General features: G+C 42.7%; 1 protein-coding gene across 3 annotated transcripts in view; it reads right to left on the reverse strand.

The window, feature by feature from the left end:
- The window catches only part of CLPB (ClpB caseinolytic peptidase B homolog (E. coli)), a 207,362-nt gene that overhangs the window by 25,707 nt on the left and 162,098 nt on the right, over positions 1–19,557 (reverse strand). For all 3 annotated transcript variants that reach the window (XM_006885550.1, XM_006885549.1, XM_006885548.1), the window contains one exon: positions 5,472–5,586. In XM_006885550.1, coding sequence (XP_006885612.1) covers positions 5,472–5,586 — 115 coding nt within the window. The remainder of the gene's footprint in view (positions 1–5,471; positions 5,587–19,557) is intronic.

Raw genomic sequence — 19,557 nt, forward strand, 5'->3', positions numbered from 1 at the left:
TGCAACTCCTTTCTGACTAGGCCACCATTGTGAAGACTAGGAGAGAGAAAAGAGGTCTCCTCCCTTAGTCTCCCATTTCAGGGCTTTGTCTCATTCCAGCCCTAGGATCTAGGGCAGTTAGAAAGGCTGACTCACTCTTGAAAAGTTCTACTGATTGAATGTAGGAGACTTTTTAACCTAACCTGGAACTTATTTGTTCCATGCCTGTGACATTTCCTAGGGGAACTAGTCCTTCACAGGAACTCTGCTGGTTGGGAGTCACCCAGATATCTACCAGCCATTTCTTGTCTGCTGTATAGAAATTTAAGAAATCCAGCAAAAGCGCTCAGTAAGGCCCTTCTGATTGAGTGGATATTGGTGTTTTGGGTGTGGTGGAGCATGGAAGGATAGTAGTTTTTTTAATTTGTAAGAATTGTGCTTTCTATGTCAAAGGGTTGCTATTTAGTTTTAACAGATCAAAAAGGCAAGGACAGCTTTTGCTCAGCCTTTTAATTTTATATTTATGTACAGTACGGGTAAAAGTCACTGAGGCAATAGTAGTACCCTTTCAGTAAAAAAACAGAGATGAGACTGTTGAGAAAGAATGTCAAATGGGTTCAGATGTCATTCACTTCAGTTTAACGAAGTTTCATATACCTGCGTGTATAACCCTGGGAAAAGAACGAGAGGTAACTTCTCAACTTTGGAGGGAGTAAGACTTACAAACATATGTGCTACGCCGTAGTGTGAGGAAGTTTGGTAGCTTAATGGGTAAAGAGTTACGGTGTTAATCCAAAGGCAGATGGTTTGAATCCACTAGTTGTTCTGTGGGAGAGAGATGGGCAATCTCCTCCTGTGCAATTTACAGCTTCTGAAAACTTGCTGGTTGGTTCTGAGTTGATGGTAATGAGTTGTGTTATGTGGCAGTGCAGTGATAAAGGGTGTCTGTATGAAGCCCAGAGAACGGGTTTCAAATCTAAGTGGAGGACTAAGGCAGGCTTCTTGGAGAGGGTCTAGGTTGTACTTTCTCAGCATGCAAAGTGAAAGAGTGGGGCAATCAAGCAGAGGCAGCAGTAATGAAGGCAGAAAAGCTTAGAAAGACATAGCATGTGGGTGGAATTGCAAGCAGGTTAATCATACAACTTGGGGATGGTGTAGATGTAGTTCTTAGATCATAAAACAGAACTCAAAGGAAGGGTCCTAGCAGGGTTTGGGAAGGCTACATTTTGGACAGGTGAAAGAGGGAAACAAAAGTTGGAGGAAGTGTATATTGTGTGCCACATGGCTGATGCTGAGATTCCATCATTCAGACCTGCTCCCAGTGCTGAAGGGCAGCTGATATGGCAGAGCTCTGCTGAGGGGTAAAGTTTCACAGTCAAATGGGACCCAGGTGGATGGGCACTTGGGACAGGTGTTTGATCTGTGGGCATACTGGGGAAGTTGCCAAGCACATGCAGCAAACCTGCTGCTCTTAGGAGGATTCTTGCAGCAGGTCTGTGATGACTTGGTCACTCAAAAAGTCAAAGTCAAATAGTAAGCTTATGATAATTAACTATTTCAATAGTCCTATTATATTCCTGGTATGATTGACTGACTATAAACTAGTTGAGGACAGGCTCTACAGTATCTCTTCTTTGCTCGGCACACATCACAGAGACAGACGGGCAAGTGGGGTACCCACATCAGTTAACTCAACAAAATAGTCTGCAGGGAGTTGCTACTCCCAAGGTCATGTCTCTCTGGCAGTTTGAATATACCAGCATTTCTATGCCAGAAAGGCGGGTTGTCTCCTCCTGTACAATTTATAGTCTTGGAAACAATGGAGGGTCAGCTATGAGTTGGTTTTGTCTCAAAGACAATGACTAATTTGGGTGTTGGTGAGTACTAACTACTTTACTCTGAGCATGGTTGTTGTGTACCATCAAGTCAGAACTGACACTCTCGCTGGTTTTCAGAGGCAGTAAACTGCACAGGAAGAGACTGCCCATCTTTCTCCTAGAAGCTGCTGGTGGATTCAAACCAAGTGCCTTTGGGTTGGCAGTGCAGCTCCTTACCAGTAGGACATCAGAGCTTGGGTGGGATTGAGTGGCAAGAAGTAGGAAAACAAAAACAATTCATGACCTCTGCCCTCAAGAGGTTTACGGTCTATTGTTCCCAAATGAAGTAAGTAAAAACTGGCTGTAATTGAGGAGATAGGCAGTGGTGGGGGTGCAGGAAGGCCAGAAGTAAAGCAACTGTAAGTAAAGAGGACAATGTCAACAAGCCTCGCAGGAGATAACACACAGAGTGAGCAAGAAAGCAGGGGCAGCCTGGGGTTGTTGGAGTGTGTGGGGCATGAGGGTGGGCGAGCAGCAAGGTCAAGCCTTATACACCATGTTGAGGGCAGTGAGGAGCACAAAAAGGTTTTAAACAGGAGAGTGACACTTAGATGTGCATTTTACAAAGACCACTCTAGCTGGTGAGAAGAACTGATTACAGACAGAGAAAGGAAGAGGCAGGAGGCCAGACATAGTTTGAATAGGGGACAGGGAGCTAGGGCAGATTGTCAAAACAGAGGCGGAAGTCAGGCTTGAGAACTATTTAAGAGGTAGGATGGTGGAACTTAATACATGATGAGCTGCAAGGGGTGAGGGAAAGAGGGGCCAAGGATACATTTAAGCTTCTATTCAGACTGGTGAGTGGTGGTATCCTTTGCTATAAGAACATAGGAGAAGATAGGTCTGGGGGAGGACTCTAGTTCTGAATATGCTGAGTAGATAGCTGTTGCCTTTCTGAGGAAGACGGTAGGGCATAGGGGCTGCTGAGCTCCTAGAAAGTCACTTGACAGCTTGACCATGATTAACAGTGGCTCTATATTCTGGAAGGCATACCTCACTTTGATTGTGAAGGCTCTGATGTGTGATATTTAGGTTGGTTCTGCTTTGGCTCCATGATCCTAAGCAGACCAGAGAGGTCATGGGGCCTGGACTGTGGGGTTGGTGTTTTAGCTCCTCCATTTGTAAGGCGGTAACTGTGCGCCAGCCTTGCTGAGAAGCCCTGCAGCTGGGGATCACACTGATAAATTCACTGTATTACTTTGCACAAATCAATATCCCAGCACTTACGAGGGGTTGATGTGACCGAAATTGGTTTCAGCCAATTCGTGAGGGTAATAAATGACCATTTATCAAATCAATTCATTCTGCGGCACTTCTCTGGCTACCCATCCTCATGGTGCCCATGGGGTGCCAGGCTCCATGCAGCCAGGCAACATGTGACACCAGCCTCGGGTCTCGTGGCATGGGTGCTTCTGATTTCCTCATGTTCCAGAGCTGCCTGATGCCTTATTCCCTGATGCTGGGGTCCAGAAGCCTTTGAGACATAATCTCTAGTCTCTGAACATAATCAGTGTGATTCTCAGCTACAGCCCTTCTCAGCAAGGTGGGTGTACAGTTACTACTTCACAGATGAAAGGGACAAAACATCCAGGCATCCATGAACTGTCTTTGCAAGGATCACAGGAGTCATAGTAGGGTCAACCTGTGTATCACAGAACTAGGAGTATGGTCTTCTTGGGCAGCCATTTACCTCTGGCCTGAGGCTGAGTTTTAGCGACAGAATGGAAGAAGGAAGCACTCAGGGCAGAAGTAGTTACAGGGCTCAGAAAGGGGGGCAATGGAATCATCTACTCTTCCTCTGGGCCAATGGAAGGATAGACAAGATAGGTAGGAACAGGGGAAGAGGGGGGCTGGATCAGACGCAGGTGAAAGATATAACTATGAGCTTGACTTAAAAAGCACAGTGCTCAAACCTAGACTATGAGGATTTTGAGCACAGAGACTAGATTTTATTCACTGCTGTGCATACTGGGAAGTGCACACACAGATGAGAAACGGACGCTCAGCGATGTTAAGTGGCTAGTCTCAAGTTGCACAGCTGCTAAGGGCACCTGCTGAAGTTGATCTAATTATTTTTATCTCATTGCCTTCCTCCATCTCTATTTCTGGGGAGCTTCATATCTCACGGGCTTAAGGAGCCAGTGAGAACAGGAAGTCAGACATGAATTCTTCTGGTGTGTGAAGATAATGGAGTTTAGGTTTGACCTAGTGTGTTACAGGGGCATTATGACTTCATTTCTCAATCACTCTTCTGTAGGTGAGGCCTGAGATCCTGCATTTCTAACAAACTCACAGAGAAGTTGGTGGTGTTGATCTGGGAACTAACTACACTTTTGAGTACAACTGTTTTGGGGGATACCTGTTGTATAAACCTGGCATTGGGTTCCTCTTCTCTCTTTTCTTCGGTCTAAAGTCACCCTAAAGGAGTGAGGCACCTGAGTAAGAGAATACTGGCAAGGCAGCCACTGTCATCAGGGCCCTGGTTTTCTATGGGTGTACTTTGGAGAGATTGTAGGTTCAGTTCCACACTACCATACAATAAAGCAGGAACATAATTAAGTGACTTGATTATAGAGATATTTGGTTTCCTGGTACATATAAAAGATCTGGTGAGCTCTGGTGGCCTACTGGCAGGAAGCTGCAACTACAGTCTCAGAGGTGCACGGTTCAAATCCACCAGATGCTCTGCTGGAGAAGGAGGAACAATCTCCTCCTGTACCAGTCAGATCTGATTTGACGGTACACACAAAAAATAATGAAATAAAATAAATTAAAAAAAAATCTATTTACACTACACTGTGGTCTATTAAGTGTATAATAACAATAGGAAGAAGTCTGAAATGCTATGGGATTACTAAAATGTAACACAGAGACACAAAGTGAGCACATGCTGATGGAAAATGGCTATATTGATAGATTTACTTGACAAAGTGTTACCACAACCTTCAGTTTGTAAATAACATGAAAAGCAGAATAAAGTGAAGTGCAATAAAGAAGTATGTCTGTATTTACGTCCTCTGGGGTTTGCACAGGAAGGACTGTGGGATTAGGGGTTACAGGATGGTTTGACTCCTAAGGGTCAGAGGATGAGACAAGAACTTCAACTTCAGAGAAGACACTCTGAGTTGTTCAGGGTGTTTTTCCTAAAACTAGGCTCGCTGCTGACCAACGATACTGAAGAATCCTGGCTGGGAGACAGAAAACACAAGTTCTAAGTTAGCTGCTACCTTGCTAGGGAACCTGGCAAATTCCTACCCCTCACTGGATTTGTCTTCCCACCTTGAAAAGTGGGTTGTGATTGTGGGAAGTGGAATTTATGTAAGAGCTATATTCTAAGAATAGAAAGTAGCTTCAAGTAAATGACCGATCTAATATTCTATGTCTCATTTTCTTATCTATGCAAGGGGACTTAATGGCACTTTTGTTGTGAGGTCTACATGACAAATGTATGTTTATCATAATATCTGACATACAGAAAGTTCTTAATAAATGTTAACCTATACTATTATTAATTACCTCTTTCTACAGTTTGGTGGCAGCAGGATGTATATAGTGGACCCTGAGTTCATGTGCCACCTTTCATTTGTGGTGCTCACCCGTGTCCCATATACTCACCAGCACCCACTGTGGCGATGGCATTCTCCTGGCCGATGATGTGTTCTTTTAGCCGCTGCTCCAGGGGGAAGCGACGTCGTTCCTCAGCTTCACGCTTCCGCTGCTTTTCCTGGTACTAGGGAGAAAGAAGAAAGGTGGCTTAGGTATGTGGGCACTGGAGGATCCTAGTTTCACTCCATTTCCGAAACCAATAGGGAAAAAACATATGTCTGGATCTCTGCGGGATCCTGCTGTACAGTTCTGGCTCAGGAGCACTGGAAACAGATGAGTCCTTCCCACTCCTCCCTTGTCTTGGCCCCACATCGTCTCCTTGTCTCAGGTGGGTACTGCTCAGGGATCTCGGCTCACTCTGCTTAATTTTCAGTAAAATGTTATGTACTGTCGAGTTGGAACCAATGCATCTGACCCTCGAGTGGGTGTTCAGAGGCAATTAACTAAAGTGAAGGAGACTGCCCATCTTTCCCCTGTGGAACAGCTGGTAGATTTGAACTGTGTGCCTTTAGGTTAGTAGCACACCACCTTAACCATGGCCACCTGCTAATAAGTTACTCTAGGAGCTGAGTAAGATGGGTTCAATAATGTATACTGCACTGAAACAGAGGAGGGAGAAAACTGTTTAAAAGAGATACATGACTAGGTATTTCTGTCATCACAGGAGTCTAGAGCGAGGGCTACATGGTGGAGGGGACCTGGGGGAGGGTTTGTAAAACAATGAAAGAATCCTTTCTTTTACTTTTCCATAATTTTTGACTCATGTACTTATAACTTGTTAGTCAAATTTGTGTCTTCTAGGTTGCAACACCCCCATGATACATCTTCAAGGATATGAACATGTACGGCCAAGCACAATCAATAAGAGTGCATCTAAATTCCAAAATCAATCTCCATAATAGTCTATATGTTTCCTACTGCCAAAGGGGCCCTTTAGAGTAGTGAGAGAAGATCTTCACCCTGAAACCCACAGCGTCCCTTTTCAGCAGGAAGTAGCTAAGAGAATACACCATCCCCTTTTCCTTATGAATCAGGGTGAAGTCTCTCTCAGGGAGGAGTGATAGGGAATGGCAAAGGACACACCGACAAAGGAGATTAATCAGAACTGACTTTGACAAGCACTGTGGCAATTGGACAATTAAAACAGACATTTGGATGGTGGGGAAGAAGAACAAACTGGGGAGGAGGGTAGAGAGAATGGTGCAGCAATGAAGGAATGAAAACCCAAAATCCCTGTAAATGTTCATTAAAACTAATAAAATTTAATAATAAATTTAAAAAAACCAAAAAAAAACCAAAGTGTGTTTTACAGCTAACCAGAAAGTGTCGTCTCCAGGGGCTCAAAACCACTAGCAGTGGCAAGGGGGAAAAAAAATAGGCAGTTTCCTCGCATTAAGATTTACAGCCTCAAAATCCCATTGGTTTCTGTGTTGGAATCAACTTGATAGCACTGAGTTTGGTTTGAGAGAAGATTATTCTTTGACTGTGAAGTTCAAGTCTCAGCCTTATCGCTCATAAAATATGACCTATAGCACCTAGGTTTTAAAAATCTATAAATTGGAGATTATGCATATAATCCATGTAGTATCATCCTAGTACAGGGGAAGTGCTTAATAATAGAAATTACTTTCCCTTTGCTCTATTAAAAAATCATTAATTTTGTTTTTCAGATTATATACAGTAGAACATACCAACAACAGTTTCTGTAAGTACAATTCCATTCTGTGAGATGTACAACCAATCTCCCTCTTTTTTTGAGTTGCTCTGTCCTCACTAGCATAAACTCACTACTCTCTTATGTTACTATCTAATCTTTTGAGATGACAGTTTTCTCCTGTATAGCTAGATCTTAACAGATCACAATGCTCAGGGTAGATATTCTTTACTAGTTAAACTATCAACTAAGACAATTCCTCAGCAACTGCTGAGTGTATGGCCTGGGGCATAGTCATGATGGAAGGGCAGAGGTTGCGGGAAGGAGGAAGACTGTGCCCAGTCCCTAAATGGGAACTAGATAGTAGCTGACTTTTAGTGCTAGACATGTGTCTGTCCCTGAGCCTTGCTCAAGTCAGGAAAGGCACAATAAAGAGGCTTGAGTTGGTCACCAAGTGGAGAAGATAAGGTCCCAAAGGTACTATATTGCTGCTGTTGTCTGGTGCCATCAAGCATAGTACAACTCATGGCGCCCCTATAAATGAAGGATCTGAACCCTGTCCTATACTGCACCACCATTACACTTCCTGACACACTAGAGCCCATTGAGGCAGTCACCGTGTCTATCCACCTGGTTGAGGGTCTTCTCCTAAGTTAACCTTCCACCCTTCCTAGCATCTTATCTCTCCAAGGAATAGCCTCTTCTAGCAACATGCCCAAAGTATGTGAAGTGAAGCCTCATCATTCTTGTCTCTAAAGAGCACTCCGGCTGCACCTTCTCCAAGATATATTTGTTTGTATTTTTGGCCATGCATGGGATGTTCAGTGCTTTTCTCCAACATCATAGCTGGAAGGCATCAATTCTTCTTCTGTTAACTTACTCATTGTCCAGCTCTCAGATGCATGGCAAGTGGCCTGAATCAGATGTACCTAGGATGTGTCTGATTCAGGGTACTACATAGTACCATTGGGCAATTTATACGTAGAACCCAAGGAGCTTGTTAAAAATAAAAATTCTGTTTCAACAGTATATCTGGGATGAATGAAGTGCAAAATGCTGGCAGGGGATAAAAGCATAATGAACCACTCTGAAGCCCTGGTCTGTATATAAATATGTGTCAGGAAGAATCAGCCATCATTGAAGGTTTGGGAATCTGCTCACTGAGGGCAGGTACTACCTGATACACTATCTTATACTCACAATTGTTTCCAACATAAACCCTGGCACATGAGTGGAGGCATCTAGTTAATAAAGATGAATCTGTTGACAGAAAAAAGAAGAGAGCGAACAGCTACACTGGGTAGCAGAGGAGTGCAGGGAAAGAAAGGATACATGAAGAGTGGATGCTTTGGGGGAAGTTTTCTGGGGGCTTGAGAGCTTGAAGACACTGGAAGACTGGACTACGAAGAAGCTGTGGGATGATCTGGAGAAAGGGCCAGGATGGTGAGTGAGTGCATCTGGGGACAAAACATTCTAAACTAGGGGACGGAGAAGGAGGAACTCTTACAGTGGGAAGGAAAAAGCCCATCTTCAGGAAGCTCCTTTCCTCCAAGACCCCTGTAACACTGACATCTTTCCAGAGAGAGAGAGCCGCCAAGTCAAGGCCCTGTCAGAAAAGTTGTGGCTGCAGATTGCTCTTGTGGACAGAGTAGATGAAAAATACCTGCTGCTTGGGCAGTGTTTTCCTGTTACGGTAGTGACCTTGACAGAAGTTAAAAAAAATAAATAGCAAACAATCCAATTTTGGCTGCTGCCATCAGTCTGTAACTGAAAGCTCCCATCAGTCCTGGGGTTTCATATGGAGCAATAATTCGGCACTGATCCCAGTGGAGCAACACTTGCTGTTTGGAATCCAGAGTGTCACTGTGTAGCTCCCTCAGGCGCAACATACATCACCTGGCTCTGACGACTCCAGCCGTATATCTGCCTCCTCCTCCTCCTCTCTGCCCACCCAGCCTCTCTCAGCACTCAGGTCCACTGGGCACACCTACCAGCTCATGCGACACTAGTTGGCAGCCTGATTGGCTTGTGGTGAGACAGGAAAGAGAAGGGGCTTGCAGGGACTAAAGCTGGCCTCTGAGGATTTGTTGAGTTGGTTTTTCTCTCAGTGATGGGTCTCAAAGCTCTTCCACAATATAGTTTTCTATATTCCTACCTGCCTCCAGGTGCCTTGATGATCTCAGCTTAAATGTCTTATTAGCTTTGCGCCTGTCTCTAACTCTTGGGACTCTAGTGCACTTCATGAACTGACTGTTTCACCTAATTTCACCATGAGGTCCTTAGTTTTAAGGACTATGTTTTACTTATGTCTACAGCTCCGTACCTCACACAAAGCTTGGCTCACAGGAATCAATGCAAGCGGGCAACCAAATGATGGTAAGAATGAAGGGGACTTACCTTAAGCGTGTACCAAACACTTTATACACAGATTCTCATTTAATTCTTACAGTCATTTATCATCTCAAGTCTAACTTCTCTTATGGCTCACACAGAAGCAATGTGGTATGGCAGAAAGAGCACAGCTTTGATCCAGACTTGAGTTCAAACCTTATCTTATGCCCTCGTGAGTTAAAATATGTGGGAAAAGTTAATTCACCTCACAGAATCTTAGTTTACTCATTTGTAACATGGGCCAGCACTCACATCTATCTTGAAGGATCCCAAGAGGATTATGTGGAGGATTAAGTGAGATATTATTTTCAAAAAAACTGGGCACACAGCAAGTGCAAATATGCAGAGTAAGTGGTGGTTGTAGAGACAAGAAGCCTGCATAATAATCTGGTCCTTATTAGACTTTTGTGAAATGTTTGTCCTTTATTTTTCAATAAATTCTAATTACTATTTAACTCAGTACTTTTTTTGGGGAAGGAGGTACTAGAAACCCTTCCAATTAATTTCATCTTTCACGTTACACTCTGGAGATGCCAAGAAGAGTTGCTCTTGTTTTAGCAGAAGCCAAAAGTCAAGTCTGGCTGGGTCCCCTGCTACCACAAAAGGGGACTGTGAGGGTCCTTCCTCTAGCAACCCTAGGCCTCCAGTGCAGTCTCAATATTATCAGGTCCTGGGGATGCATCTATTACCTGAGGCAGCTCATCCCTGGCTGTTATGTCTCCCTACATGTGGAGAGTAAATTCTACCTCTAGTTGCTTTCATCTGTTGGTCTGTGGGGCCACACAAAATATGACCTTTTGCCCGAGCAAAAGCCTGACTTTAATTCCACTTTGTTGATTTGGGTATAGCCATGACCATGTGGCCTCTCTAAATCACTTCTGTCGTTGTGTGCTGTCAAGTCAGAGCTGACCCATAGCTGACCACCCTCCAGAGGGTTTTCAGAGGCAGTTAATCGCAAGGGAGGAGAGCCCATCTTTCTCCTGTGGAGTAGCTGGTAGATTCGAACCACGAGACTTCAGGATTGCAGGGCAGGTTCTTACCACTAGGCCACCAGAGCTTCCTAATTCATCTCTAGGTAAATCCTTCCAGTCCTTGAATTCTTCCTTAACATCTTTTTCAATGTTTAGTTTGCTTTATTTTATTAGTTTCTTGAGCAACGGGAAAGGGCCTTTGACTTCCATGGGGGTAAGGGTAGGGTAAAAGTTGAACTTTTAGACAGTACAGGAAAAGGTTAAAATACTGTCTAAATCTCTAAGCACAGCTCTACTCTCCCCTAGCCTGGAACCCCAAATGATATTTAGGGGGAAAAATAAAAGTGAAAATGAGTCAGACTTCTTAATAAAAATGTATAGAAAATAGGATTAAACTATGAAGAATGTTACTGTTTCATTCTCTTTTCCCACTGCTTTGTACAGAGTTTGTAGCAAACAATTTGTTAAGTGACTTTTTCAAAGCACAAGCCATGAACAGCTGCCTTGTGAAAGGCTAGGTGGTGGAATAACCCAGAGAAGGAAAACACTTCTGTGCATCTTGTGTTTGACAGAGAGGAGAGAAAAGTACAGGAGACTACCTCTGTTCCTGGTGCTCTGAGGTAATAGAGAGGACAGCTATCAGGACTGAGGTCAAGGCACTACTTGACTCTCACTGGATTCCCCTAGAGGGGAAGGAAGAAAGGGCAGGTGACTCAGCTAGCATAATGTGAAAGTGCTGGGCCACAAGGCACCAGGAAGTAGCCGCGCAGGAGAGCAGGCACTGGAGAGTGATCCTCTTCCTAATATAAGCCACATGCAATTAGCTTTAGAAGTCCTCACCTGGAGCTGGCAGTGATCAGCTCCTCAAGCTGCATCTCAGCTGGATAATCGTGGACACTGGTTTCCATCAGTCTTGATTTAATATGGCACCTCTCCTGGCTGTGAGTGCATTTACAGGAAAGGGCTGGGAAGCAGAGGCAAGTCTAGCTGGGCTTGCTCAGCGGTGATGGGTGGTCTGAGTGGCTGTGGATGGGAGGGTTACAGGGAGAAGAGATAGGGCAGGAATTCTTACTACTGGACATCTCTCAAGGGACAGGTCTGACAATGAACTTGTCACTGTGTTCAACAAGAGGGTTGCTGGGATGAGGATGAGGGAGATGGGTAGTCTGAATGAGAACAAGGGCAAGAATGGCATAGGTATGAGGGGGAAGAGAAGCAATGCAAAACTCACCCTGAGAACATGCAGCAGTCGAGTCCACAGGGCCCACCTTGCAGTTCACAGGCAGACTCAGATACGCACATACTCCTGGCTCCCTGACTCAGACTCTAAGTTATTTCATAGTTAGTGAACCACATCCAGTGCTACCTACCATGCCCTAAAATTGGTGATGACAGAGAAAACTGGGCAGAAATGTCAATCAAATGCAAAAGATGAGAATGGAGGGATGATAAAAGAGGGTCCCAGCAAAGGGGACGGGGAATGCAAAACAGACGTGAATCTTGAGACTTGGGATGAGAGGCACTCCAGTGACCAGAAAGTCTCTTGAACAAGCTCGCATCTCCTGAACTAGTACCTGTCCCTGCAGAGGAAGACTGGCGAGAGCAGGTGTCAGTACATCAGTGCTTGTGTCGGGGTCAGCAGTTCGTATTCCATTCTCTTCTCTGCCACTCCGATTATTTCAGCATTTAAATGTGATACTACTTCTCTGCAAATAAGTCAGTTGTCCCAGAGACAAGACTGGCAAGAAAAGGCTCAAGGGGCAAGAATGACTGAAGTGATGCACCAAGACATTTAAGTTGTAATGAGAAAGAGACAGATGTGGGCTGGAAGGCTCAATGAGACTGAAGGATAGCTAGAAAGACAATTAGGAAGCTAGAAATGATTTGATGGGAATTTGTGATCAGATCATCGACTTAAAATGTCACAAAGTTCAGGTGAAAAGAAGGCCTGCTGTGCAGCCCTAAGTGGCTGAGGAACCCTGGAATGAAGGCTAGATTTGGGGTGGAGAAGATGACACCAGGTGTGAGCTACCAGGTAAAAGTGACAGTGAGAGGAGAGGGCAATAGAGAAGGTTTCTTTTAAATTGAGATAAGAGCCTGAAAGCACTAGTGGAGAACAAAGATGCAGACCATTTTCTCAACCCCAAAGGTCTTGGGATACAGGAATGTCTTCATTTTTATTCAAGCTGATCCACATTAAGCTGGTCAATAATGGGTTTAACTGGTTTGTGGTATTTTCACCACTTATCAAAATTAGCTGCAGATTATACTATTCCAGAAAGATGTTTGTGTTTTATGATGCAAAGGGATTTGACTGTGTGGATCATAACAAATTATGGATAATATTGAGAAGAATGGGAATTCCAGAATATGTAATTGTGCTCACATGAATCCTATACATAGACCAAGAAGCTGCTGCCAAACAGAACAAAGGAAGCATGGTTTAAAAGCAGGAAGGCAAGGGGAGCTCTGGTGGCCTAGTGGTAAGGAGCTGCAACTACAATCCTAGAGGCGCACGGTTCAAATCCACCAGATGCTCTGCTGGGGAAGAAGGGACAATCTCCTCCTGTACCAGTCAGATCTGATTTGATGGTACACTCACACAAAAATAATAAAGTAAAAAAAAAAAGCAGGAAGGCATACATCATGGTTGTATACTTTCTTCATATCTATTCAATCTATATGTCAAGCAAATAATTTGAGGAGCTAGACTGTATGAAGGAGAATGTGGCATCAGAGTTGGAGGAGGACTCAACAATAACCTGTATTATGCACCTTACATAACTTTGTTTATAGAAAGTGAACAAGATTTAAAGAACTTACTGAAAAAGATCAAAGACAACAGCCTTCAATAGGGATTCTTTGTCAACTTCAAGAAAACAAATGTTACCAACAGGTAACATTAAGATAGAGGGAGAAGATTGGAGAAATGTTACCAACAGGTAACATTAAGATAGAGGGAGAAGATTGGAGTTGCCAAGGATTTAATTTTACTTTGATTCACAATCAATACCCATAGCAGCAGTCAAGAAATCAAAAGATAATTGAGAACCCAGAAACAGACCCATCTATCTATGGTCAACTGATATCCAACAAGGAAATAAAACCTATCAAATGGTGAAATGACAACCTCTTCAACAAATGATGCTGGCAAAACTGGACTGCTACCTTCAGAAAGCTCCACACACACAAATCACTGCAAGGTGGATCAGAGACCTGGGAGGAAAGCCCCAGACCATAAAGTTCATCTGAGGCAAACTACTATCAAGCTTAGATGGCCTCGTCTATGGTATAAAGAGACTACCAAATACAACCAGCAACACACAATCTGGAGAGGATAGAATTGATGAACGGGACCTTCTCAAGATTAAATCTCTGTGTGCATCAAAATTTTTCCCCCAACAGTGTGAAAATATATTTGGCAATATCATTTCAGACAAGGGTCTCATCAAAAGTTTATAGAATCCTACAGGGCCTCTACAAGAAAAAGACTGGTAACACAATTATAAAACAGGCAAAAGACATGGAAAGAATGTTCACAGAGGAAGATATTCAGATGGCCAACAGATAGATGAAAAAATGCTCAAAATTATTGACAAAGTTTAACAGGACAGCAAGTAATAAATGTTGGAGAGGATGTGGGGAAATGGGAACTTTTATACACTGTTGGAGGGATTGTAAAATGGTACAAACACTCTGGATGGCAGTTTGGCATTTCCTCAGAAAGCTGAATATAGAAATTCCATATGACTCAGCTATTCCGCTGCTTGGAATATACCCGAGAAAATGAGAACTGAGGTACAAATGGAGACTTGCACAACAATGCTCATTGCAGCATTATTCACCATTGCAAGAACATGGAAACAGCCCAAATGTCCAACCACAACTGACAGGATTGGGAAATTATGGTACATTCACACAATGGAATACTACGCAGCATGTAGGAGCAATGATTCTGAAAATCAATAGCTAACTTGGGAGGGACGGGGGAGCATTATGCTAAGTGAATATACTCAGTTCTATAAGGATAAATACTGCATAAGACCGTTATTGTAGAACATGTATGAGGATCCAAGAGGGGGTATAGCAGGAGTGAAGATGGGTGGAGGAGGAAGTTTGGGGAGTTAGTCATAGGGTTGCACAACTGGATGGGTGGAGGGAGGAGAGGATAAAGAAAATGGGAAAGATATGGTGTGAAAAACAATGTATACAAACTTTGGAAGTAAACCAGTATAAAATAACAATTTTATTTAAAAAAATAAGAAGATGTGTTGCACTGGGAAAATTTGGTTCCAAGGAACTTTTTAAAGTGCTAAAGAGCAAGTATGTCAATTTAAAGACTAAGGTGTGCCAGACTAATGCTATGGTCTTTACAATTGCTTCCTATGCATCTGAAAGTTGGACAATGAATAAGGATAACTGAAGAAAATCAATGTCTTTGAACTGTAGTAGTGGAGAAAAGTATTGTATATCATATGAACTGTAGAAGAACAAACAAGTCTGTCTTACCAATGAGGGAGTTTTTCTTTTGCTTTTCAAGGAGAGGAGCAAATGGGGGGGGTGGGGGGAGGGGGTTTGTGCGGGGAGAAGGGTGCAACAATGAATGAATGGAATCCCAAAATCTCTGTAGATGTTCATTGAAATGAAAAATAAACAACCTAAATTTAAAAAAAAAAAAAAGGTCAACCAAAATGCTCCTTAAGAGGCAAGGATGGTGAAAATTTGTCTTGCACACTTGGACACATTGTTAGGAAAGGCTAATCCTTGGGGGGAAAAATCATTCTGGAAAAGTCACAAGGGTCAGTGGAAGAGAGGAAGAACCTCAAGGAGATGGACTGTCATAGTGACTATAACAACTGGCTCAAGCCTACCAGAGACTGGAGCAGGATAGGGCAAGGCTTAAGGAGGACAGGGCAAGATTTGACATACTACTGTTCATAAGGTTGCTGAATCATGGTTGATTGGAAAGCACTTAACATCATCATCCATCTCTTTCACGGTTTCATTCTTGCCACTGCATCTTTGCTTATGCAGTTTCACTTAGAGGATGTATTCTCTCCACAATCTCATCCTCTAAGTGAATGGTAACATCATCTCATCTGTCTGTTTGAACAAGTAAAAATTGCAGAAGTCACCTTCACATTTCTCACTATGAGCCCTTAGCTAATTCATCAAGGCCTATCAAATTTATCTCCTGAGATCTCCCATAGCCATCTGGTTTTCGCCATATCTTCTTTTTTCTACTACCAACAAAGCTCCAGGCACCATCATCTCATGCCTAGACTAAAGCAATCAGTTCTGGACTGCTAAATCTACATTCATTCTGACCCACTTTGATCCTACACAGCAGCCAGAACTGATTATTTAAAAATTTACATTTCATTATGTTATCTCTCTGCTTAAAAAAATGTATGACTTCTCACTGTTCTAAAAGACAAAAACTCTCATCTCACCCCACTCCTTCTCTCGCTCTGCTAGTTCTAGACATATTAGTTGTTTCTGGTCAAATTTATTTTAATGAGGTGGTAGTTTTCCACTACCATAGGGCATTTGGGCGTCTGTGTGCAATCTCTTCCCGGCCTGCAGTTGAATTCTTCCTCATCCCTTAGCTCTTGTTTCAGCATTATCTCTTCAAGGAGCCTTCTCTGATCACCCTGGTCAGGTCACAGGCTTCTCTAGCCCCACCGAAAGAGCCCTGGTATAATGGTAAGGTGCTCTGCTGTTCACTGTGAAGTTGGTGATTTGAACTCAGTAGTGCCATGAGAGGAAAGAGCTGGTGATCTGCTCTTGTAAAGATTTAGAGCTGAGAAAATCCTGTGGGGTAGTTCCTGTTATGGCATTAATGCTTATCTTTCTCATTAAGCTGCAGATATGCCAAGCCCTTAGGCCAGTGACAATGCTGGTTGCTGTTACCTACTTTTGCTCAGCTTAGCGGTTGGTTACTCAGTATCCAAACTGAGGTTTCATTGTTTTCTAGAAGTTTTTTTCCTCTGGGAGCTCTGGTGGCCTAGTGATAAGAAGCTGTTGCTGCAGCCCTGGAACTTTCTTCTGTGACTCTAATACACTGATTTCTTCTTTAATAAGCCTCAATATATAGTAAAGAAATAATGTTCGGCCTTTGAGTCAATCTTACCATTCGTTTGTTCTCAAGAAATCATTATGTGTTCCCAGCCAGTAGAAGGGAGCTCTGGTGGCACAGTCCATAGAGTTGTACTGCTAACCCAAAGTCCAAGTTTCTCTGGTAGTTTGAACCCACTAACCACTCTGATGAAGACTGATGGGCAACCTCCTTCTGGGTAACTTACAGCCTCTGAAAACCTACTGGGGGTTGGGTGTTGGGGTAGGGGATAGAAACAGAGAGAGAAAGGCAGAGAGAGAGGGGGAAGGCAACAGAGAGGGAGAATGAGGAGAAGGAGAAGGAGAGGGAGGAAGAACAAGTTTTGTGTACCTTTGAAATGGAACCAACTCAAAGCTGACACTCTAGGTGCCTAGTTTTGAACTTTGTGCAATTGGTTGGCCACACAACTCCTTTTACTGAGACATGCCAATAGTAGGGACATAAAATCTGTGTTTGAAGTTCTAATCTCCCTAAACAGACCCTCAACTTTTTTTTTTTAATCTTTAGGAAGGGAGTGTTAGAATATGGAAAGTGCTGACAGGCTCTGGAGACAGAGTGAGTGTGTTTGTATTTTGTCTCAGTACTTGCTACTTGTTGAACTCTGCATCAATTTACTTAACCTACAGTGCATGTAATGCTTAAAAAACCCCAAAGAATAACTGTACACATGCACCTTACTTGATGAAATAGGAATAAAATCAACCCATCTTTGGTAAGGGATGGTGGAGAAGCTCAGTATCATCAAAAAAGTCTAGGGGCCAACTATGGAACAGAACATCAACTACTCCTATGAAACGTTAAAGCGAAGTTGAAGAAAATAAAATGAAATCCAAAAGCCAAAATACAACCTCGAGCGTATTAAATACTGCACAACTTTAGAAACTATCTCAACAATAGATTTGAAGCACTTAACACTAATGATCAAAGACCAAAAGGCCAGATGAGTTGTGGGATGATGTCAATAACATTATACATAAAGTAAAAGGTCATGAAAAAGATAGAAAACAAAGTTTAATAAAGACATGTACAAAGATTTAGAATTAGGTAAACCAAAAGGAGAGAGCAACGTTGACATTTCTCAAGCTGAAATAACTGAAGAAAAAGAAAATTAAGCTTCAAGCTGAAATATTGAAGGATTCTATAAAAAAAAATAGTATACAACGCAGAAAGCATCAAAAGAAGACAGAATGAAGAAACAGTCTCATTCTACCAAAAAGAACTGGTCAACATGGAACCATTTTACTTTATTTTATTATTATTATTTTTTGTGTGTGTACCATCAAATTGGATCTGACTGGTACAGGAGGAGACTGCCCCTCCTTCTCCAGCACAGTATCTGTTGGATTCAAAACACGTACCTCAGGGATTGCAGTGCAGCTTCTTGCCACTAGGCCACCAGGACTCCAACATGGAACCATTTTAGAAAGTAGCATATGATCAAGAACTAATGGTTTTTAAGGAAGAAGTTCAAGCTGTACTGAAGACTTTGACAAAAAATAAGGTTTTAGAAACTGACAGAAAACCAACTAAAGTATTTTGACAAACAGATGTAGACCTGGACATGCTCATTCATTGATTCCAAGACATTTTTGCCTATTCAAAAAAAAGGTGATCAAACAGAATGTAGAAATTTTCAAACTATCTCATTAATATCACATGAAATAATATATTGGTAAAGATAATTAAAAACAGCTGGAGCAGCACACAGACAAGAAACTGTCAGAAATTCAAGCTGGATTCTGAAGCGGTTGTGGAACAAGGAACATCACTGCTGATGTTAGATGGATTTTGGCTGAAAGCAGATAATATCAGATGTTTCCTTGTGTTCTCCTAACTATGCAAAGGCATTTGCTTGTATAGATTATTATAAATTATGGATAACATTGAGAAGAATGGAAATTCCAGAACATGTTATTGTGCCTAAGTGGAACCTGTACCTAGAACAAGAAGCAATTGGTTGAATAGAACAAAGTGATACTGCATGGTTTAAAATCAGAAACAGTGTGTGTCAGTTATATTCACCCACACCTACAAACCTGCATATTATGAGCAAATATGAAAACCTAGAGTATGTGAAGAAGAATGTAGCATTAGGATTGGAGGACACCCTATGATAGGCAGATGACACCATAATACTGGAAGCATTTATAGAAAAAAAAAATCAAAGATCTTCAGTATGGACTCTATTTTAAGATGTTGTTGTTGTTATGTGCCGTCGAGTCGTTTCCGACTCATAGTGACCCTATGCACAACAGCCCTAAACCCTGCTCTATCCTGCGCCAACTGCACCACCTCTGACACACCCATCCCGATTACCCCAGTCACTGAATCAATCCATCTCATAGAGGGTCTTCCCCTCCTGCGCTGTCCCTCCACCCTCCCAAGCATGATGTCCCTCTCCAAGGACCCGTCCCTCCTGGCAACATGTCCAAAGTATGTCAGACGAAGCCCCAGAATCCTTGCCTCCAAGGAGTAGCTTGGTTTAATCCTCTCCAAGATGAATCTGTTTGTTTTCCTGGCAGTCCATGGTACATTCAGTACCCTTCTCCAGCACCACAGATCAAAAGCATCCACTCTCCTTCTGTCCTCCCTAGTCATTGTCCAACTCTCTGATGCATAACAAGTGATTGCAAATACCATGGCCTGTATCAGGCGCACCTTAGTCTCCAGAGAGACACTTGCTCCTGAGTACCTTAGAGAGGTCCCTAACAGCAGACTTTCCCATCGCGATACGCTTTTTGATTTCCTGACTGCTGGTGCCAAGAGTGTTGACTGTGGAGCCGAGCAAAAATCCTCACAAGTGGACCAATAGCCAACACGGTGACAAATGGAAAAAAGACAAAAGTTGCCAAGGATTTAATTTTATCTGGATATGTAATTAATATCCATGGAAGCAACATTCAAGAAATCAAAGAGTGTACTGCATTGGGAAAATCTGCTGTCAAAGTCCTCTTTAAAATG

Source organism: Elephantulus edwardii, unplaced genomic scaffold (assembly GCF_000299155.1).
Source record: "Elephantulus edwardii isolate Elephantulus edwardi_28Jun2011 unplaced genomic scaffold, EleEdw1.0 scaffold00044, whole genome shotgun sequence".
Taxonomy (NCBI): domain Eukaryota; kingdom Metazoa; phylum Chordata; class Mammalia; order Macroscelidea; family Macroscelididae; genus Elephantulus; species Elephantulus edwardii.